The sequence below is a fragment of the Oncorhynchus gorbuscha genome, linkage group LG04 (assembly GCF_021184085.1).
Source record: "Oncorhynchus gorbuscha isolate QuinsamMale2020 ecotype Even-year linkage group LG04, OgorEven_v1.0, whole genome shotgun sequence".
NCBI classification, from domain to species: domain Eukaryota; kingdom Metazoa; phylum Chordata; class Actinopteri; order Salmoniformes; family Salmonidae; genus Oncorhynchus; species Oncorhynchus gorbuscha.
In genome coordinates this window covers 6,444,207-6,463,513 of record NC_060176.1, presented here as the reverse complement: position 1 = coordinate 6,463,513, position 19,307 = coordinate 6,444,207, and the positions used below count along the sequence as shown (strand labels likewise).

Sequence of the window (19,307 nt, the reverse complement as noted above, 5' to 3'; positions counted from 1 at the left end):
CCAGTTTTGTCACTCTTTTCATGTATCTGCTTGGCGAACCCTCACATTGAAGTGCTTCACTTTTTTATTTTTTCAGGACAACCAGAATAAAAAAAAACAGTTTGATACCAAAAATATAATTTTATAATGTCACTACACAAGTGAGGTCTGCCAAACAAAAACCTGATGAAAAGGCGTTTACGTATAATGTAAGTACAGGAAATTAATATTCAAATAGTCTGTGACAACTGTATTAAATTTGGAATTTATGACATCAACTATGAGTCTATTGCAGCATTACAGTCTCTACTCCCTGCATTATAGACTCTACTCCCTGCATTATATACTCTACTCCCTGCATTATATACTCTACTCCCTGCATTATAGACTCTACTCCCTGCATTATAGACTCTACTCCCTGCATTATATACTCTACTCCCTGCATTATATACTCTACTTCCTGCATTATATACTCTACTCCCTGCATTAGTCTCTACTCCCTGCATTATAGACTCTACTCCCTGCATTATATACTCTACTTCCTGCATTATATACTCTACTCCCTGCATTATAGACTCTACTCCCTGCATTATAGACACTACTCCCTGCATTATAGACTCTATACCCTGCATTATATACTCTACTTCCTGCATTATATACTCTACTCCCTGCATTATAGACTCTACTCCCTGCACTATAGACACTACTCCCTACATTATAGACACTACTCACTGCATTATGACTCTATACCCTGCATTATATACTCTACTCCCTGCATTATAGACACTACTCCCTGCATTATGACTCTATACCCTGCATTATATACTCTACTCCCTGCATTATATACTCTACTCCCTGCATTATAGACACTACTCCCTGCATTATAGACACTACTCCCTGCATTATGACTCTATACCCTGCATTATATACTCTACTCCCTGCATTATAGACACTACTCCCTGCATTATAGACTCTATAGCCTGCATTATATACTCTATACCCTGCATTATAAACTCTACTTCCTGCATTATATACACTACTCCCTGCATTATATACGCTATACCCTGCATTATATACTCTACTCCCTGCTTTATAGACTCTAAACCCTGCATTATATACTCTACTTCCTGCATTATATACTCTACTCCCTGCATTATAGACTCTACTCCCTGCATTATAGACTCTATACCCTGCATTATATACTCTACTCCCTGCATTATAGACTCTATACCCTGCATTATATACTCTACGCCCTGCATTATAGACACTACTCCCTGCATTATAGACTCTATACCTTGCATTATATACTCTACTCCCTGCATTATAGACTCTATACCCTTCATGATATACTCTACTGCCTGCATTATAGACTCTTCTCCCTTCATGATATACTCTACTGCCTGCATTATAGACTCTTCTCCCTGCATTATATACTCTACTCTCTGCATTATAGATGATACTCCCTGCACTATAGACACAACTCCCTGCATTATAGATGATACTCCCTGCACTATAGACTCTACTCTCTGCATTATAGACTCTATACCCTGCATTATATACTCTACTCCCTGCATTATAGACTCTATATCCTGCATTATATACTCTACTCTCTGCATTATAGATACTACTCCCTGCATTATAGACTCTATATCCTGCATTATATACTCTACTCTCTGCATTATAGATACTACTCCCGGCATTATAGACTCTATACCCTGCATTATAGACACTACTCCCTGCATTATAGATGCTACTCCCTGCACTATAGACTCTACTCTCTGCATTATAGACGCTATTCCATGCATTTTAGACACTACTTCCTGCATTATAGACACTACTCCCTGTATTATAGACACTACTCCCTGCATTATAGACACTACTCCCTGCACTATAGACTCTACTCTCTGCATTATAGACTCTATTCCCTGCATTTTAGACACTACTCCCTGCATTATAGACTCTATACCCTGCATTATATACTCTACTTCCTGCATTATATACTCTACTCCCTGCATTATAGACTCTACTCCCTGCACTATAGACACTACTCCCTACATTATAGACACTACTCACTGCATTATGACTCTATACCCTGCATTATATACTCTACGTCCTGCATTATATACTCTACTCCCTGCATTATAGACTCTACTCCCTGCACTATAGACACTACTCCCTACATTATAGACACTACTCACTGCATTATGACTCTATACCCTGCATTATATACTCTACTCCCTGCATTATAGACACTACTCCCTGCATTATGACTCTATACCCTGCATTATATACTCTACTCCCTGCATTATATACTCTACTCCCTGCATTATAGACACTACTCCCTGCATTATAGACACTACTCCCTGCATTATGACTCTATACCCTGCATTATATACTCTACTCCCTGCATTATAGACACTACTCCCTGCATTATAGACTCTATAGCCTGCATTATATACTATATACCCTGCATTATAAACTCTGCTTCCTGCATTATATACACTACTCCCTGCATTATATACGCTATACCCTGCATTATATACTCTACTCCCTGCTTTATAGACTCTAAACCCTGCATTATATACTCTACTTCCTGCATTATATACTCTACTCCCTGCATTATAGACTCTACTCCCTGCATTATAGACTCTATACCCTGCATTATATACTCTACTCCCTGCATTATAGACACTACTCCCTGCATTATAGACTCTATACCCTTCATGATATACTCTACTGCCTGCATTATAGACTCTTCTCCCTTCATGATATACTCTACTGCCTGCATTATAGACTCTTCTCCCTGCATTATATACTCTACTCTCTGCATTATAGATGATACTCCCTGCACTATAGACACAACTCCCTGCATTATAGATGATACTCCCTGCACTATAGACTCTACTCTCTGCATTATAGACTCTATACCCTGCATTATATACTCTACTCCCTGCATTATAGACTCTATATCCTGCATTATATACTCTACTCTCTGCATTATAGATACTACTCCCTGCATTATAGACTCTATATCCTGCATTATATACTCTACTCTCTGCATTATAGATACTACTCCCGGCATTATAGACTCTATACCCTGCATTATAGACACTACTCCCTGCATTATAGATGCTACTCCCTGCACTATAGACTCTACTCTCTGCATTATAGACGCTATTCCATGCATTTTAGACACTACTTTCTGCATTATAGACACTACTCCCTGTATTATAGACACTACTCCCTGCATTATAGACACTACTCCCTGCACTATAGACTCTACTCTCTGCATTATAGACTCTATTCCCTGCATTTTAGACACTACTCCCTGCATTATAGACTCTATACCCTGCATTATATACTCTACTTCCTGCATTATATACTCTACTCCCTGCATTATAGACTCTACTCCCTGCACTATAGACACTACTCCCTACATTATAGACACTACTCACTGCATTATGACTCTATACCCTGCATTATATACTCTACTCCCTGCATTATAGACACTACTCCCTGCATTATGACTCTATACCCTGCATTATATACTCTACTCCCTGCATTATAGACGCTATTCCCTGCATTAGACACGATTCCCTGCATTATAGACTCTATTCCCTGCATTATAGACTCTCCTCCCTGCATTATAGACACTACTCCTTGTATTATAGAGACTACTCCCTACATTATAGACTCTATACCCTGCATTATATACTCTACTCCCTGTATTATAGACTCTATACCCTGCATTATATACTCTACTCCCTGCATTATAGACACTACTCCCTGCATTATAGACTCTATACCCTGCATTATATACTCTACTCCCTGCATTATAGACTCTATATCCTGCATTATATACTCTACTCTCTGCATTATAGATACTACTCCCGGCATTATAGACTCTATACCCTGCATTATAGACACTACTCCCTGCATTATAGATGCTACTCCCTGCACTATAGACTCTACTCTCTGCATTATAGACGCTATTCCATGCATTTTAGACACTACTCCCTGCATTATAGACACTACTCCCTGCATTATAGACACTACTCCCGGCACTATAGACACAACTCCCTGCATTATAGATGCTACTCCCTGCACTTTAGACTTTACTCTCTGCATTATAGACTCTATTCCCTGCATTATAGACGCTATTCCCTGCATTTTAGACACTACTCCCTGCATTATAGACTCTACTCCCTGCATTATAGACACTACTCATTTACATTACATTTAAGTCATTTAGCAGACGCTCTTATCCAGAGCGACTTACAAATACTCCCTGCACTATAGACACTACTCCCTGCATTATAGACTCTATACCCTGCATTATAGACTCTATACCCTGCATTATAGACTCTATATCCGGCATTATAGACTCTATCCCCTTCATTATAGACTCTACTCCCTGCATTATAGACACTACTCCTTGCACTATAGACCCTACTCCTTGTATTATAGACACTACTCCCTGCATTATAGACACTACTTCCTGCACTATAGACACTTCTCCCTGCATTATAGACTCTATACCCTGCATTAGATACTCTACTCCCTGCATTATAGACACTACTCCCTGCATTATAGACACTACTCCCTGCATTATAGACACTACTCCACGCACTATAGACACTCCTCCCTGCATTATAGACACTACTCCCTGCATTATAGACACTACTCCCTGCATTATAGACACTACTCCCTGCATTATAGACACTACTCCTTGCACTATAGACACTACTCCTTGTATTATAGTCACTACTCCCTGCATTATGACACTACTCCCTGCATTATAGACTCTATACCCTGCATTATAGCCCCTATACCCTGCATTATGACACTACTCCCTGCACTTTAGACTCTACTCGCTGTATTATAGACACTACTCCTTGTATTATAGACACTACTCCTTGTATTATAGACACTACTCCTTGTATTATAGACACTACTCCCTGCATTATAGACTCTATACCCTGCATTATAGACTCTACTCCCTGCATTATAGACAATACTCCCTGCATTATGACACTACTCCCTGCATTATAGACTCTATACCCTGCATTATAGACTCTACTCCCTGCATTATGACACTACTCCCTGCACTTTAGACTCTACTCGCTGTATTATAGACGTTATTCCCTGCATTATAGACGCTATTGCCTACATTATAGACACTATTCCCTACATTATAGACTGTCTTCCCTACATTATAGACACTATTCCCTGCATTATAGACACTATTCCCTGCATTATAGACTCTCTTCCATGCATTATATACTCTACTCCCTGCATTATAGACACTACTACCTGCATTATGACTCTATACCCTGCATTATATACTCTACTCCCTGCATTATAGACGCTACTCCCTGCATTATAGACTCTACTCCATAATAGTCGTAGCTCAAACTGTTCAGAATTTAGAGACGTTTTCGTGATAACAACTGGTTTCATAATGTTGTCTCAACGACGCAAGAGTCTGCTATAGGTGTATCCAGGACAAATAGACGCATCAAATGACATGTCCAGGAAGTCTGTACCTCGAACAGGCGAGTCAGGAAGTGTTCAGAACAGCTCAAACTCTGCCTGCGCCAAATTAGGCCTGGTTAGTCTGAGATATGGAACCATGTCATTTTAATACATAATTTCCTGTTTACTTCCTATCTTTCAGACGCAACTCTTACTGGCAGCAGTAGAGGAAGAGGGACAACCGGAGGAGGGCAGGAGAGAGATGGCAGAGACCCTGCTAACTGCCCTGACAGACAGACAGCAGCACAGACAGACCTGGAGAGACAGGTAAGCAGATAACCACCAACAACAGTAAACAGAAACTCACACACAACAATGTTGAAATGTGAAAACAAGCACACGTGTCTGGATGGCACATGTTCAAGAATCACACCCTGTTACACTTTCAATTGTGTGAAACAAAACCTTAAAGGAATCAGTATTGTTGAAATTTGAGTAGGAATGTAGGTGATGTGAAGTGAATTCCTCAGATAGTCTGCAGATCTGACTGGGTGTTGGAGGTTATTTGTAGTGAGGGGTCCTTGGACCTAGCAGCTATCAGGGTGACAAGTGTCTATCAGGGTGACACACACACACACACACACACACACACACACACACACACACACACACACACACACACACACACACACACACACACACACACACACACACACACACACACACACACACACAATACATATTATACACACATATTATCACATATACACCCATAACACCCTCCCACACAAAACATAATATGTTTATTTTAGCTGTTCCTTCTCTCTCTCCACTCTGGTAGTGGTAACACCCCCCACACCCCCTCCCATCGTCTCTACTGCTTTGGTGCCCATGTCTCAGAAAGACACACACAGGCATGCATACACAGGAATGCACACACATGCACACACACAAAAATGCATCTTTTGCCCAGTGGGTTAAATAATGAATTGTGTAGATCATCCTCTAACGGAAAACCAATGGTCCAAGCCTCATCTCTCTGTCAGAACCTTGTAGGATGGCCAGAATTAGTGTGACTAAGTCAATGGAGGCCAGAGAAAAAAAGTGGTCAAAAATCTGGAACATTGAATGGCGTCTGCCAGGCTGGACTCTGTCCATGAATTAAGGCTACTGGCTACTTGACAGGTTCTCTTTCCCGTTGATCTTTCTTCTTGAATCCACAGGACATAAAACAGTATAGAGGTCAGATGGAAAAAGATTTTGAGACAGGACATGTAGTATTTTCTTATTTGAGTATATACTTTTCATATTAATTTGAAATTCCTGTACTCTTTCTAAGATTTCTCACAAAAACAAGCGTACCTCTGTGAAATGTCAACGGAGCACAGAGCGAATACCAAGCTTTTGTTTTTCAAAGCCTTTTACGTTTAATCCGGGTCATGTCATGCAAATGTAGCTTTTAGAGAAACAACCTACTGAACGATTCAGAACATGAATAATGATATTTGTCTTGTTAAGATGTATTTTATAACGTAAGGAAGTGAAATTTCATAACCAAAGCACCTTTTCACCCACTCTGCCCAGAGTGGGTGAACACCCTACATATTATGACATATACACCCATAACACCCTCCCACACAAAACATAATGTGTTTGTTTTAGCTGTTCCACCTCTCTCTCCTCTCTGGTAGTGGTAACAACCCCTCTACTGTTTCGGTGCCTTTTTCTCAGAAAGACACACACACACACACACACACACACACACACACACACACACACACACACACACACACACACACACACACACACACACACACACACACACACACACACACACACACACACACACACACACACACACACACACACACACACACACACACACACACACACACACACACACACACACACACACGTACACACACACATCCACTCTCCGAGGGTGTCTCAGGGGGAGTTGAGATGTACATTTCACACCTCACACTCGTACAGGTTACCCGCTTGTACCTGCAGTGAAACAGGACAAATATAAGCACCCCCTATTAGAACGTTGACACACACACACTACATATTATTACATATACACCCATAACACCCTCCCACACAAAACATTATGTGTTTTGTGTGGGAGGATGTTATGTAAGGGATAATCAACCAGGGCCTATGCGTTCTATTGAAAACAATGCACGATGTGGAAGGTGTGTCCCACGACACGTCAGTGTGAATAGTAGCTAGAATATTTTACCAATAAAAGTCTCTGGAGGGGTCTGAAAAGTCACAAAGTTGGCAACGTTGGAAATAATGTATGCTCTAGAATGCCCTTCAAGCCAATCAGAAATTAGTATTCAACAATGCCATGGTATAATTAAGCAGTTAGGCCAGAGGGGGTGTGTTATATGGCCAATATACTACAGCTAAACCACCTAGTTTATAAGGATGTATATGTAGTAATGTGTATGTATAATGTGTAGTGTGTGTATGTTCCTGTGTGTGTGTGTGTGCGTGCGCAATGATGTGTGTGTGCATTCCTGTGTGTTGTATGCCTGTGTGTGTAGCTTAGTGTGTGTCTTTCTGAGACAACGGCACCAAAGCAGTAGAGGGGGGTCATAATTAGCCACTGGGTCCCAGCTGTAAGGGCCTCTCTCTCCCCCTGTGTGTCCCAGCTCTGGTAAGAACCTAAAGAGCATGGAGGGAATGAACACACACAGACCACACACTACATATTATTACCAACCAGGGACAAACACACACAGACCACACACTACAGATTAATACCAACCAGGGAGAAACACACAGACCAAACACTACAGATTCAGATTCATGCCAACCAGGGAAATGTTTCTTTCTCCAAAAAGGCATTAAGCACACTTCTGCTGGCTATCCATATCCTCTGTCACCCCTATAACCCTGTGGCCCGCCTCTGTTTTGATGTGGCCCTCTTGTTGACCCGAGCTACGCCCTGACCAGATGATTCTTGTAAACAGACAGTTTCCACACACCTCGTCGGCCTGCGTTGACGCCTAGCCCGGCCTCTCAGCCTCTGGAGGAGGGAAGGAGGGAGGGCTGGCCATCTGAACTGCATTCCTAACGCAGGTGCTGAAAGCTAGAAACCATCCCACTAGTCACTACACCCACCCCTCAACACTACTACAACACCCGCACTACCAACCCACAAATGTCTATTCCAGCCACACACACACACACACACACACACACACACACACACACACACACACACACACACACACACACACACACACACACACACACACACACACACACACACACACACACACACACACACACACACACACACACACACACACACACACACACAGCCCAGCCCTCACACATCGCAGGGAAACCAATAACAAGGCTCAGGACAGGAAATGCAGGGTCCCTGTCTTCGGTTCAGACAGGAGTTTATTTAATCAGCAGGATAGAGTGATTAGATTGGGGGGACAGCGCCATACACACACGCACGCACGCACGCACGCACGCACGCACGCACGCACGCACGCACGCACGCACGCACGCACGCACGCACGCACGCACGCACACACACACACACACACACACACACACACACACACACACACACACACACACACACACACACACACACACACACACACACACATATACACAGACATATATACACACACACACATACACAGACATATATACACACACACACACACACAGCCGTAATGTGTTTGAACTCCGACTGCTCTCTATCTCTCTGCACGCAGATAATGCATCTCCCCAAAAAGCAAGCTGGGGGTCGTCTGTGAAGGGCCGTCAACAGACGACGTTTAGACAAAACGAAACACATGGCCTCGCACAATGTTAAGAGACGATTCTGATAATGATTTGAGATATGGAGGGAAAAGAAACACTTTGTGATGAAAGATAGCTACACTTTGGGCTCTCTGCAGGATTTTGTTCTGAAGTAGTTTCATTGTTCCTAATCAAACATAAACTATATGAATGTTGATATATTTGCGAGAGAAAGAGAGACCAAAGTTCAGCTCAGTTTAGTCTGACAGATTCAAACATTCATTTATTTCCATAAAACCACTCACCAAAATTGTACTTTTTAAAATGAACCAGTAGATTAATTTGACTGTTTTTATTTTTTCTATTTCTATGAAGGTTTAATTAGGTTTCAGTAGACTCAGTCTTCAACAGGCTCTACTGTCTGCGTTCTGCTGTTCTTTTGTTTCCACGGAAACCATTCAGAGAATAATGCTCGCTAAAGGTTTCAAAACACAAAACAACATGATGGATTACTCTAGCTAAAGGCACAGGAACATAAACACAGCAAGCTGATTGATGAAGTTTTTCCCTTGACTTTTGTTTCTTAAACACGACCAGTTAAAGCACTAGAGCGCTCCGCAAACCTGTGCCTGCTAGTTCTCAGCCCAGTATTCCCTCAGGTACTTTTACCACTATATATATCTATATCTATCTCTCTCTCTCTATATATACATATATATGTTCCCCGTGACCGCCAGGTCTTCACCAGTGAATTATGGGTACTCAAGGTGAGGAATGTCTTCGCTCCCCCAGCACTGTGAGGGCCGTCCATCCATTCATTCATCCCCACTGCAACAATAAAGTTATGAGGCCTTTCTTATTCTTATGAGCTTTTTGTCCTGTAACTTGGTTTCTGTTGGTTGCGTATTGAGAAAGCTTTGATACACAGTAACCGTCAAATGTTCTGGACACACCGACTCATTCAAGGGTTTTTCTTTATTTTTACTATTTTCTACATTGTAATATAATAGTGAAGACATCAAACCTATGAAGTAACACTAGTAGTAACAAAAGCAGTGTTTTTTGAGATCCTTCAAAGTAGCCACCCTTTGCCTTGATGACAGATTTGCACACTCTTGGCATTCTCTCAACCAGCTTCATGAAGAATGCTTTTCCAACAGCCTTGAATTCCCACATATGCTGAGCACTTGTTTGGCTGCTTTTACTTCATCGGTCCATCTCATCCCAAACTATCTCAATTGGGTTTAGGTCGGATGATTGTGGAGGCCAGGTCATCTAATGCAGCGCCATCACTCTCCTTCTTGGTCAAATAGCCCATACACATCCTGGAGGTGTGTTTTGGGTCATTGTCCTGTTGAAAAACAAATGATAGACTCACTAAGTGCGAACCAGATGGGATGGCGTATCACTGCAGAATGCTTGGTAGCTATGCTGGTTAAGTGTGCCTTGAATTCTAAATAAATCATTGACAGTGTCACCAGCAAAGCACCATCACACCTCCTCCTCCATGCTTCATGGTGGGAACCACACATGCAGAGATCATCCGTTCAACTACTTTGCATCTCACAAAGACACGGCGGTTAGAACCAAAAATCTCAAATTTGGACTTAGACCAAAGGACATATTTCCACCGGTCTAATGTCCATTGCTCGTGTTTCTTGGCCCAAGCAAGTCTCTTCTTATTATTGGTGTCCTTTTGTGGTGTTTTCTTTGCAGCAATCTGACCATGAAGGCCTGATTCACGCAGTCTCCTCTGAACAGTTGATGTTGATGTCTGTTATTTGAACTCTGTGAAGCATTTATTCGGGCTGCAATCTGAGGTACAGTTAATTGCCGATTTCTGAGGCTGGTAACTAATGAACTTATCCTCTGCAGCAGAGGTGACGCCGGGTCTTCCATTCCTGTGACGGTCCTCATGAGAGCCAGTTTCATCATAGCACTGGATGTTTTTTTTAGCTGTTCTTGCCATAATATGGACTCGGTCTTTTACCAAATAGGGCTCTTCTGCATACCAACCCTACCTTGTGATAACACAACTGATTGGCTCAAATGCATTAAGAAGGAAATAAATTCCACAAATGAACTTTTAACAAGGCACACCTGTTAATTGAAATACATTCCAGGTGACAACCTCATGAAGCTGGTTATGAGAAGGCCAAGAGTGTGCAAAGCTGTCATCAAGGCAAAGGGTGGCTACTTTTAAATATCTAAAATATATTTTGATTTGTTTAACACTTTCTTTCTTTACTACATTATTCCATATGTGTTCTTTAATCTTTTTGATGTCTTCAATATTATTCTACAATGTAGAAAATAGTAAAAATAAAGAAAAACCCTTGAATGAGTCGGTTTGTCCAAACTTTTGACTGGTACTGTATATATGCTGTCTACCATGCTCTTAGATAAATGTCCTGTGAGTGGCCCTCCAAACAGCCAGTATTAGGTCTGTGAGTGAGTGAGGGGGCTGTTCCATAGCATGGCAGTTAAAGAATACATCATGAGGGTAAGGTAAACACTAGGTACTTACTTATCCTTTGCCATCCAGAATGTATGACCCCTGGAATCTTTGCTATACTGGAGCCCTTTAGGTTGACATTGACTAGATCTGGGGAGCCTCGAGCCAGAGACCTGGAAGGTTGTTGTTAGTTGTCGTGTGGACATGAATCATGACTTCTTGTCGTAGTATGTTCTAACTTATTGACAGGTGTTGTGACCTGTGCTATGCCTGCGGCCACCTTAAACCGTCCTGAGTGAGGTGACCCCGTGCCGACCTATCAGAGCCAAAAGTCATGCCTCTGGACCAATAAAAAGGCTGCACTGACACAGCCGGCGAGCAAACACTGAAGGGAACAGCTGTGAATTTTGTACTGACCGTGCAAACTGCTGTAGGCTTTGTAAGGTCATTATATGATAATGAAAATGATTACAGAATTACATGGGGGTTTAGGACATGAGAGCGGCGGGGAGGGGAAGGGAGGAGGAGGAGGAGGTAGAGGAGAGGGGGAGGCACATTGGGTTTGATAAATGGACTGTGAAGGTACCCATCTGGCCCTTCTCTGTGGCTTTTCTCTTCTTTTCTTTCATTCTGTTTGGTTCATTCTGTGTCTCTCTCTCTTTACTACCTCCCTTTCATTCTGTTTGGTTCATTCTGTGTCTCTCTCTCTTTACTACCTCCCTTTCATTCTGTTTGGTTCATTCTGTTTGGTTCATTCTGTTTGGTTCATTCTGTGTCTCTCTCTCTTTACTACCTCCCTTTCATTCTGTTTGGTTCATTCTGTTTGGTTCATTCTGTGTCTCTCTCTCTTTACTACCTCCCTTTCATTCTGTTTGGTTCATTCTGTGTCTCTCTCTTTACTACCTCCCTTTCATTCTGTTTGGTTCATTCTGTGTCTCTCTCTCTTTACTACCTCCCTTTCATTCTGTTTGGTTCATTCTGCGTCTCTCTCTTTACTACCTCCCTTTCATTCCTCTCCTCTGTTCTCTTACCAGGCTCTGTGTAAAAGGAGTGTGGGGCGGGTGTGGAGTGTAAGATCAACAGAGTGCAGCCCCAGCTTTCCTCTGTAGGGAAGGAGAGGAGAGGGGGAGGAGAGAGGGTAAGAGTAGGTGTTTATGACTCAGTAGGAGGGTTTCTGGCTGACACGGCAGCCTCTGTCCTCTCGGTTGGTATGCACAGAGCGCTGTGTGTGTGGACAGAACGGTAGGAGAGTGGGCAGCAGCCGATGACCTTTGACCTGGGAAGCAGTTGGACAGCTTCGACTGCATAAATCAAGGGGCTGCTGTATTCCAGGGGCTCGGAAGTTCATCTTCCAATGGAAAACTGCATGACCTCAAACCATTACACTTCCTGACTACACAATGCTTTTCTCCACACGTCTTATTTCAGTTCAACATGACCATCATTGTCATTTCTAATTAGTTTACCATGAATAAATAGACTACTATATTTTTACTCAAACTATTTAGTTATGTAATAATTGCACATATTTGTTAGTCCTTTTGCTTTGACAAAGGTAATTGAAACTGATCTATTGTAGGTCTGTACTTGGGACAGTCTTTAGTACGGCAGTACAACTGTTATGTTCATTTTCATGTAGCTGCTTAGTGTATCTAGCTATCCTCACCAGCATTGTTGAGGTCTTTATTCTCTCTTACGCAATACTCATCAGATCAGTGGGAGATAGAGAGATTTAGGTACCGTTGATAGAGAGAGATGTACGTCTCATTGATAGAGAGATGTAGAGAAGAGAGAGATGTAGGTCTCATTGATCGAGAGATGTAGGTCTCATTGACAGAGAGATGCAGAAAAGAGAGATGTAGGTCTCATTGATAAAGAAATGAAGAGAGAGATGTATGTCTCATTGATCGAGAGATGAAGAGAGAGATGTAGGTCTCATTGATGGAGAGATGAGAGAGATGTAGGTCTCATTGATAGAGAGATGTAGGTCTCATTGATAGAGAGATGAAGAGAGAGATGTAGGCCTCATTGATAGAGAGATGTAGGTCTCATTGATAGAGAGATGTATGTCTCATTGATAGAGAGATGAAGAGAGAGATGTAGGCCTCATTGATAGAGAGATGTAGGTCTCATTGATAGAGAGATGTAGGTCTCATTGATAGAGAGATGTAGGTCTCATTGATAGAGAGATGTAGGTCTCATTGATAGAGAGATGAAGAGAGAGATGTAGGCCTCATTGATAGAGAGATGTAGGTCTCATTGATAGAGAGATGTAGGTCTCATTGATAGAGAGATGTAGGTCTCATTGATAGAGAGATGAAGAGAGAGATGTAGGCCTCATTGATAGAGAGATGAAGAGAGAGATGTAGGTCTCATTGATAGAGAGATGTAGGTCTCACTGATAGAGAGATGTAGGTCTCATTGATACAGATGGAGAGATGAGAGAGATGTAGGTCTCATTGATAGAGATGGAGAGATGAGAGAGATGTAGGTCTCCAGGTCCACAGCTGCACTCATCACTCAGCTGTTCATCACTGTCCACTGACCTGGGGTCCATCATCTCTTCTCCCACCCTCCACACCACCTTTGTTTACTGCCCCTGTCTACCCCTGCCCTCCCCTGCCCTCACCTAGGTACAGCGTTCCTGGACAAAGGGCCCAGCCTGTCATCAAGCCCATGGGTCAGCAAGGGCCACAGTAGGGTCACAGGGGCCCGGCTGGAGTTATGTTCAGGCTGTGGTAAGTTCTCCACTGTGTCAGCCACCAGTTGCACCCCTGGAGAGCCACTCGGAGAGAGAGAGCGAGAGAGAGAGAGAGAGAGAGAGAGAGAGAGAGAGAGAGAGAGAGAGAGAGAGAGAGAGAGAGAGAGAGAGAGAGAGCGAGAGCGAGAGAGAGAGAGACCCTCCTCTCATGTTACTCCTAACCCCTCTCCTGTGTTCTTCACCATGATGACATGTCCTTTGTGTCCTCAGTGACAGAGGGTGGGACCCAGAGAGAGGAACAATGGGGATTCCCTGTCCCAGATGGGAATTTGAAAGATGGTACTCTTCTTGTTCCACAATGAAGAGGGACAGAGTGGACAGAGCCCAGGCTGCTGCAGTCCAGGCTGTGACACAGTGACAGGCCTGGTGACAGGAGCTATAGGACCCAGAGGGAGAGGCCCCATACTGTGGCAGGGTCCACTAACTACCAGAAAATATACTTATTTTAACACATACACCCATAGCAGCAACAAGGGGAGTTCCCATTGACAAGGGGTGTCAACTCATTCCATGGAGGGACTAGTGTCTGCAGGTTTTTTCCTTCCAATGAACAGCAAGACAACCAGGTGAGGGCAGTTCCTTACTAATTAGTGACCTTAATTCCTCAATCAAGTACAAGGGAGGAGTGAAAACTAGAGGACGACCGATTAATCGGAATGGCCAATTATTTAGGGCCGATTTCTAGTTTTCGTAACAATCGGTAATCTACATTTTTGGACACCGATCATGACCAATTACATTGCACTCCACGAGGAGACTGCGTGGCAGGCTGACTACCTGTTATGCGAGTGCAGCAAGGAGCCAAGGTAAGGTGCTAGCGAGTATTAAACGTATCTTATAAAAATAAATCTATCTTAACATAATCACTAGTTAACTACACATGGTTGATGATATTGGGGCGGCAGGATAGCCTCAAAAATCCCTGAGCTGACAAGGTAAAAATCTGTCGTTCTGCCCCTGAACAAGGCAGTTAACCCACTGTTCCTAGGCCGTCAGTGAAAATGAAAATTTGTTCTTAACTGACTTGCCTGGTTAAATAAAGGTCAAAAAAAAAAAAAATATGACTAGTTTATCTAGCTTGTCCTGGTTTGCATATAATCGATGCGGTGCCTGTTCATTTATCATTATATCACCCGACCAAACGAGTGATTTAACAAGCGCATTTGCGAAAAAAGCACTGTCGTTGCACCAATGTGTACCTAACCATAAACGCCTCAATACACAAGTATATATTTTTAAACCTGCATATTTAGTTAATATTGCCTGCTAACATTAACATCTTTTAACTAGGGAAATTGTGTCACTTCTCTTGCGTTCTGTGCAACAGAGTCAGGGTATATGCAGCACGTTGGGCTGCCTTGCTCGTTGCAAACTTTGTGAATATAACGAATGTCGTTGGGAGAAGGAGAAGACCAAGGTGCAGCGTGGTAAGTATTCATAATGCGTTTAATAAATACGAACACTTGAACAAAAACAACAAATGAACAGTTCTGCAAGGTGCAATACACAAAACAGAAAACAACTACCCACAAACACAGGTGGGAACAGGCTACCTCAGTATGGTTCTCAATCAGAGACAACAATTGACAGCTGCCTCTGATTGGGAACCATACCAGGCCAAACACATAGAAATACAACACACAGAACAAAACGTAGAATTGAAAAACATAGAATGCACACCCCAACTCAAGCCCTGACCAAACTAAAATAGATACATAAAAAAGGAACCAAGCTCAGGACGTGACAGCCCCCCCCCCCCCCCACCACGCACTGGAGGTCTCGAGCAACGAGCCTGCACAACCTGTCCTGGCTGGATACCCCCTGTAGCCCGGCAAGTGCGGAGAGTTGGAACAGGCCGCATTGGGCTGTGCTGGCGAACCGGGGACACCGTGCGTAGGGCTGGTGCCGTATAACCCGGGCCGAGGAGACGCACTGGAGACCAGATGCGCTGAGCCGACTCATCCCTCCTGGCTCGATTCGAGGAGCTGCGATGTAGCGCACCGGGCTATGCGTGCGCACTGGGGACACCATGTTTCCGGATTTGACCACGTTAATGACCTAAGGCTCGTATTTCTGTGTGTTATTATATTATAATTAAGTCTATTATTTGATAGAGCAGTCTGACTGAGTGGTGGTAGGCACCAGCAGGCTCGTAAACATTCATTCAAACATCACTTTACTGCGTTTTCCAGCAGCTCTTCGCCATGCTTCAAGCATTGCGCTGTTTATGACTTCAAGCCTATCAACTCCCGAGATTAGGCTGGCAATACTAAAGTACCTATTAGAACATCCAATAGTCAAAGGTATATGAAATACAAATGGTATAGAGAGAAATAGTCCTATAATAACTACAACCTAAAATGTCTTACCTGGGAATATTGAAGACTCGTGTTAAAAGGAACCACCAGCTTTAATTTGTTCTGAGAAAGGAACTTAAACGTTAGCTTTTTTACATGACACATATTGCACTTTTACTTTCTTCTCCAACACTTTGTTTTTGCATTATTTAAACCAAATTGAACATGTTTCATTATTTATTTGAGACTAAATTTATTTTATTGATGTATTATATCAAGTTAAAATAAAGTGTTCATTGTTCATTCAGTATTGTTGTAATTGTCATTATTACAAATATATATTAAAATTGGCCGATTTAATCGGTATCGGCTTTTTTGGGGTCCTCCAATAATCGGTATCGGCGTTGAAAATCATAATCGGTCGACCTCCTGTGAAAACCCTCAGACACTCGGCCTTCCATGGAATGAATTGACACTAACCCTAACCAAGGGGAGTCTCCATAGGCCTACAAAGAGACCTGTAGCCAAGCTGTCATCTGTCTACAGCAGTCTGCCAGTCAACAGCAGTCATCTGTCTAAATCAGTCTGCCAGTCAACAGCAGTCATCGGTCTACAACATTGCCAGTCAACAGCAGTCATCTGTCTACAACACTCTGCCAGTCAACAGCAGTCATCTGTCTACAAAACTGCCAGTCAACAGCAGTCATCTGTCTACAACACTGCTAGTCAACAGCAGTCATGTGTCTACAACACTGCCAGTCAACAGCAGTCATCTGTCTACAACACTGCCAGTCAACAGCAGTCATCTGTCTACAACACTGCCAGTCAACAGCAGTCATCTGTCTACAACACTGCCAGTCAACAGCAGTCATCTGTCTACAGCAGTCTGCCAGCCAACAGTAGTCATCTGTCTACAGCAGTCTGCCAGTCAACAGCAGTCATCTGTCTACCACACTGCCAGTCAACAGCAGTCATCTGTCTACAGCAGTCTGCCAGCCAACAGTAGTCATCTGTCTACAGCAGTCTGCCAGTCAACAGCAGTCATCTGTCTACCACACTGCCAGTCAACAGCAGTCATCTGTCTACAACACTGCCAGTCAACAGCAGTCATCTGTCTACAACACTGCCAGTCAACAGCAGTCATCTGTCTACAACACTGCCAGTCAACAGCAGTCATCTGTCTACAACACTGCCAGTCAACAGAAGTCATCTGTTTAGAACACTGCCAGTCAACAGCAGTCATCTGTCTACAACACTCTGCCAGTCAACAGCAGTCATCTGTCTACAACACTCTGCCAGTCAACAGCAGTCATCTATTTACAACACTGCCAGTCAACAGCAGTCATCTGTCTACAACATTGCCAGTCAACAGCAGTCATCTGTCTACAACACACTGCCAGTCAACAACAGTCATCTGTCGACAACAGTCTGTCAGTCAACAACAGTCATCTGTCTACAACACTCAGCCAGTCAACAGCAGTCATCTGTCTACAACACTCAGCCAGTCAACAACAGTCATCTGTCTACAACACTCTGCCAGTCAACAACAGTCATCTGTTTACAACAGTCTGTCAGTCAACAGCAGTCATCTGTCTACAACACTCTGCCAGTCAACAGCAGTCATCTGTCTACAACACTCGGCCAGTCTACAGCAGTCATCTGTCTACAACACTGCCAGTCAACAACAAACAGTCATCTATTTACAACAGTCTGTTAGTCAACAGCAGTCATCTGTCTACAACACTGCCAGTCAACAGCAGTCATCTGTCTACAACACTCAGCCAGTCAACAGAAGTCATCTGTTTACAACACTGCCAGTCAACAGCAGTCATCTGTCTACAACACTGCCAGTCAACAGAAGTAATCTGTTTACAACACTGCCAGTCAACAGCAGTCATCTGTCTACAACACTGCCAGTCAACAGCAGTCATCTGTCTACAACACTGCCAGTCAACAGCAGTCATCTGTCTACAACACTGCCAGTCAACAGCAGTCATCTGTCTACAACACTGCCAGTCAACAGCAGTCATCTGTCTACAGCAGTCTGCCAGCCAACAGTAGTCATCTGTCTACAGCAGTCTGCCAGTCAACAGCAGTCATCTGTCTACAACACTGCCAGTCAACAACAAACAGTCATCTATTTACAACAGTCTGTTAGTCAACAGCAGTCATCTGTCTACAACACTGCCAGTCAACAGCAGTCATCTGTCTACAACACTGCCAGTCAACAGCAGTCATCTGTCTACAACACTGCCAGTCAACAGCAGTCATCTGTCTACAACACTGCCAGTCAACAGAAGTCATCTGTTTAGAACACTGCCAGTCAACAGCAGTCATCTATTTACAACACTGCCAGTCAACAGCAGTCATCTGTCTACAACATTGCCAGTCAACAGCAGTCATCTGTCTACAACACACTGCCAGTCAACAACAGTCATCTGTCGACAACAGTCTGTCAGTCAACAACAGTCATCTGTCTACAACACTCAGCCAGTCAACAGCAGTCATCTGTCTACAACACTCAGCCAGTCAACAACAGTCATCTGTCTACAACACTGCC

General features: G+C 43.1%; 1 protein-coding gene across 5 annotated transcripts in view; it reads left to right on the top strand.

The window, feature by feature from the left end:
• The window catches only part of fto (FTO alpha-ketoglutarate dependent dioxygenase), a 256,227-nt gene that overhangs the window by 101,828 nt on the left and 135,092 nt on the right, over positions 1–19,307 (top strand). For 2 of the 5 annotated variants that reach the window (XM_046345632.1, XM_046345631.1), the window contains exon 8: positions 5,657–5,781. In XM_046345632.1, coding sequence (XP_046201588.1) covers positions 5,657–5,781 — 125 coding nt within the window. Of the gene's footprint in view, positions 1–5,656; positions 5,782–14,322; positions 15,277–19,307 lie in introns of those variants that run through there. The other 3 variants (XM_046345635.1, XM_046345633.1, XM_046345634.1) reach the window with 3 other exon arrangements.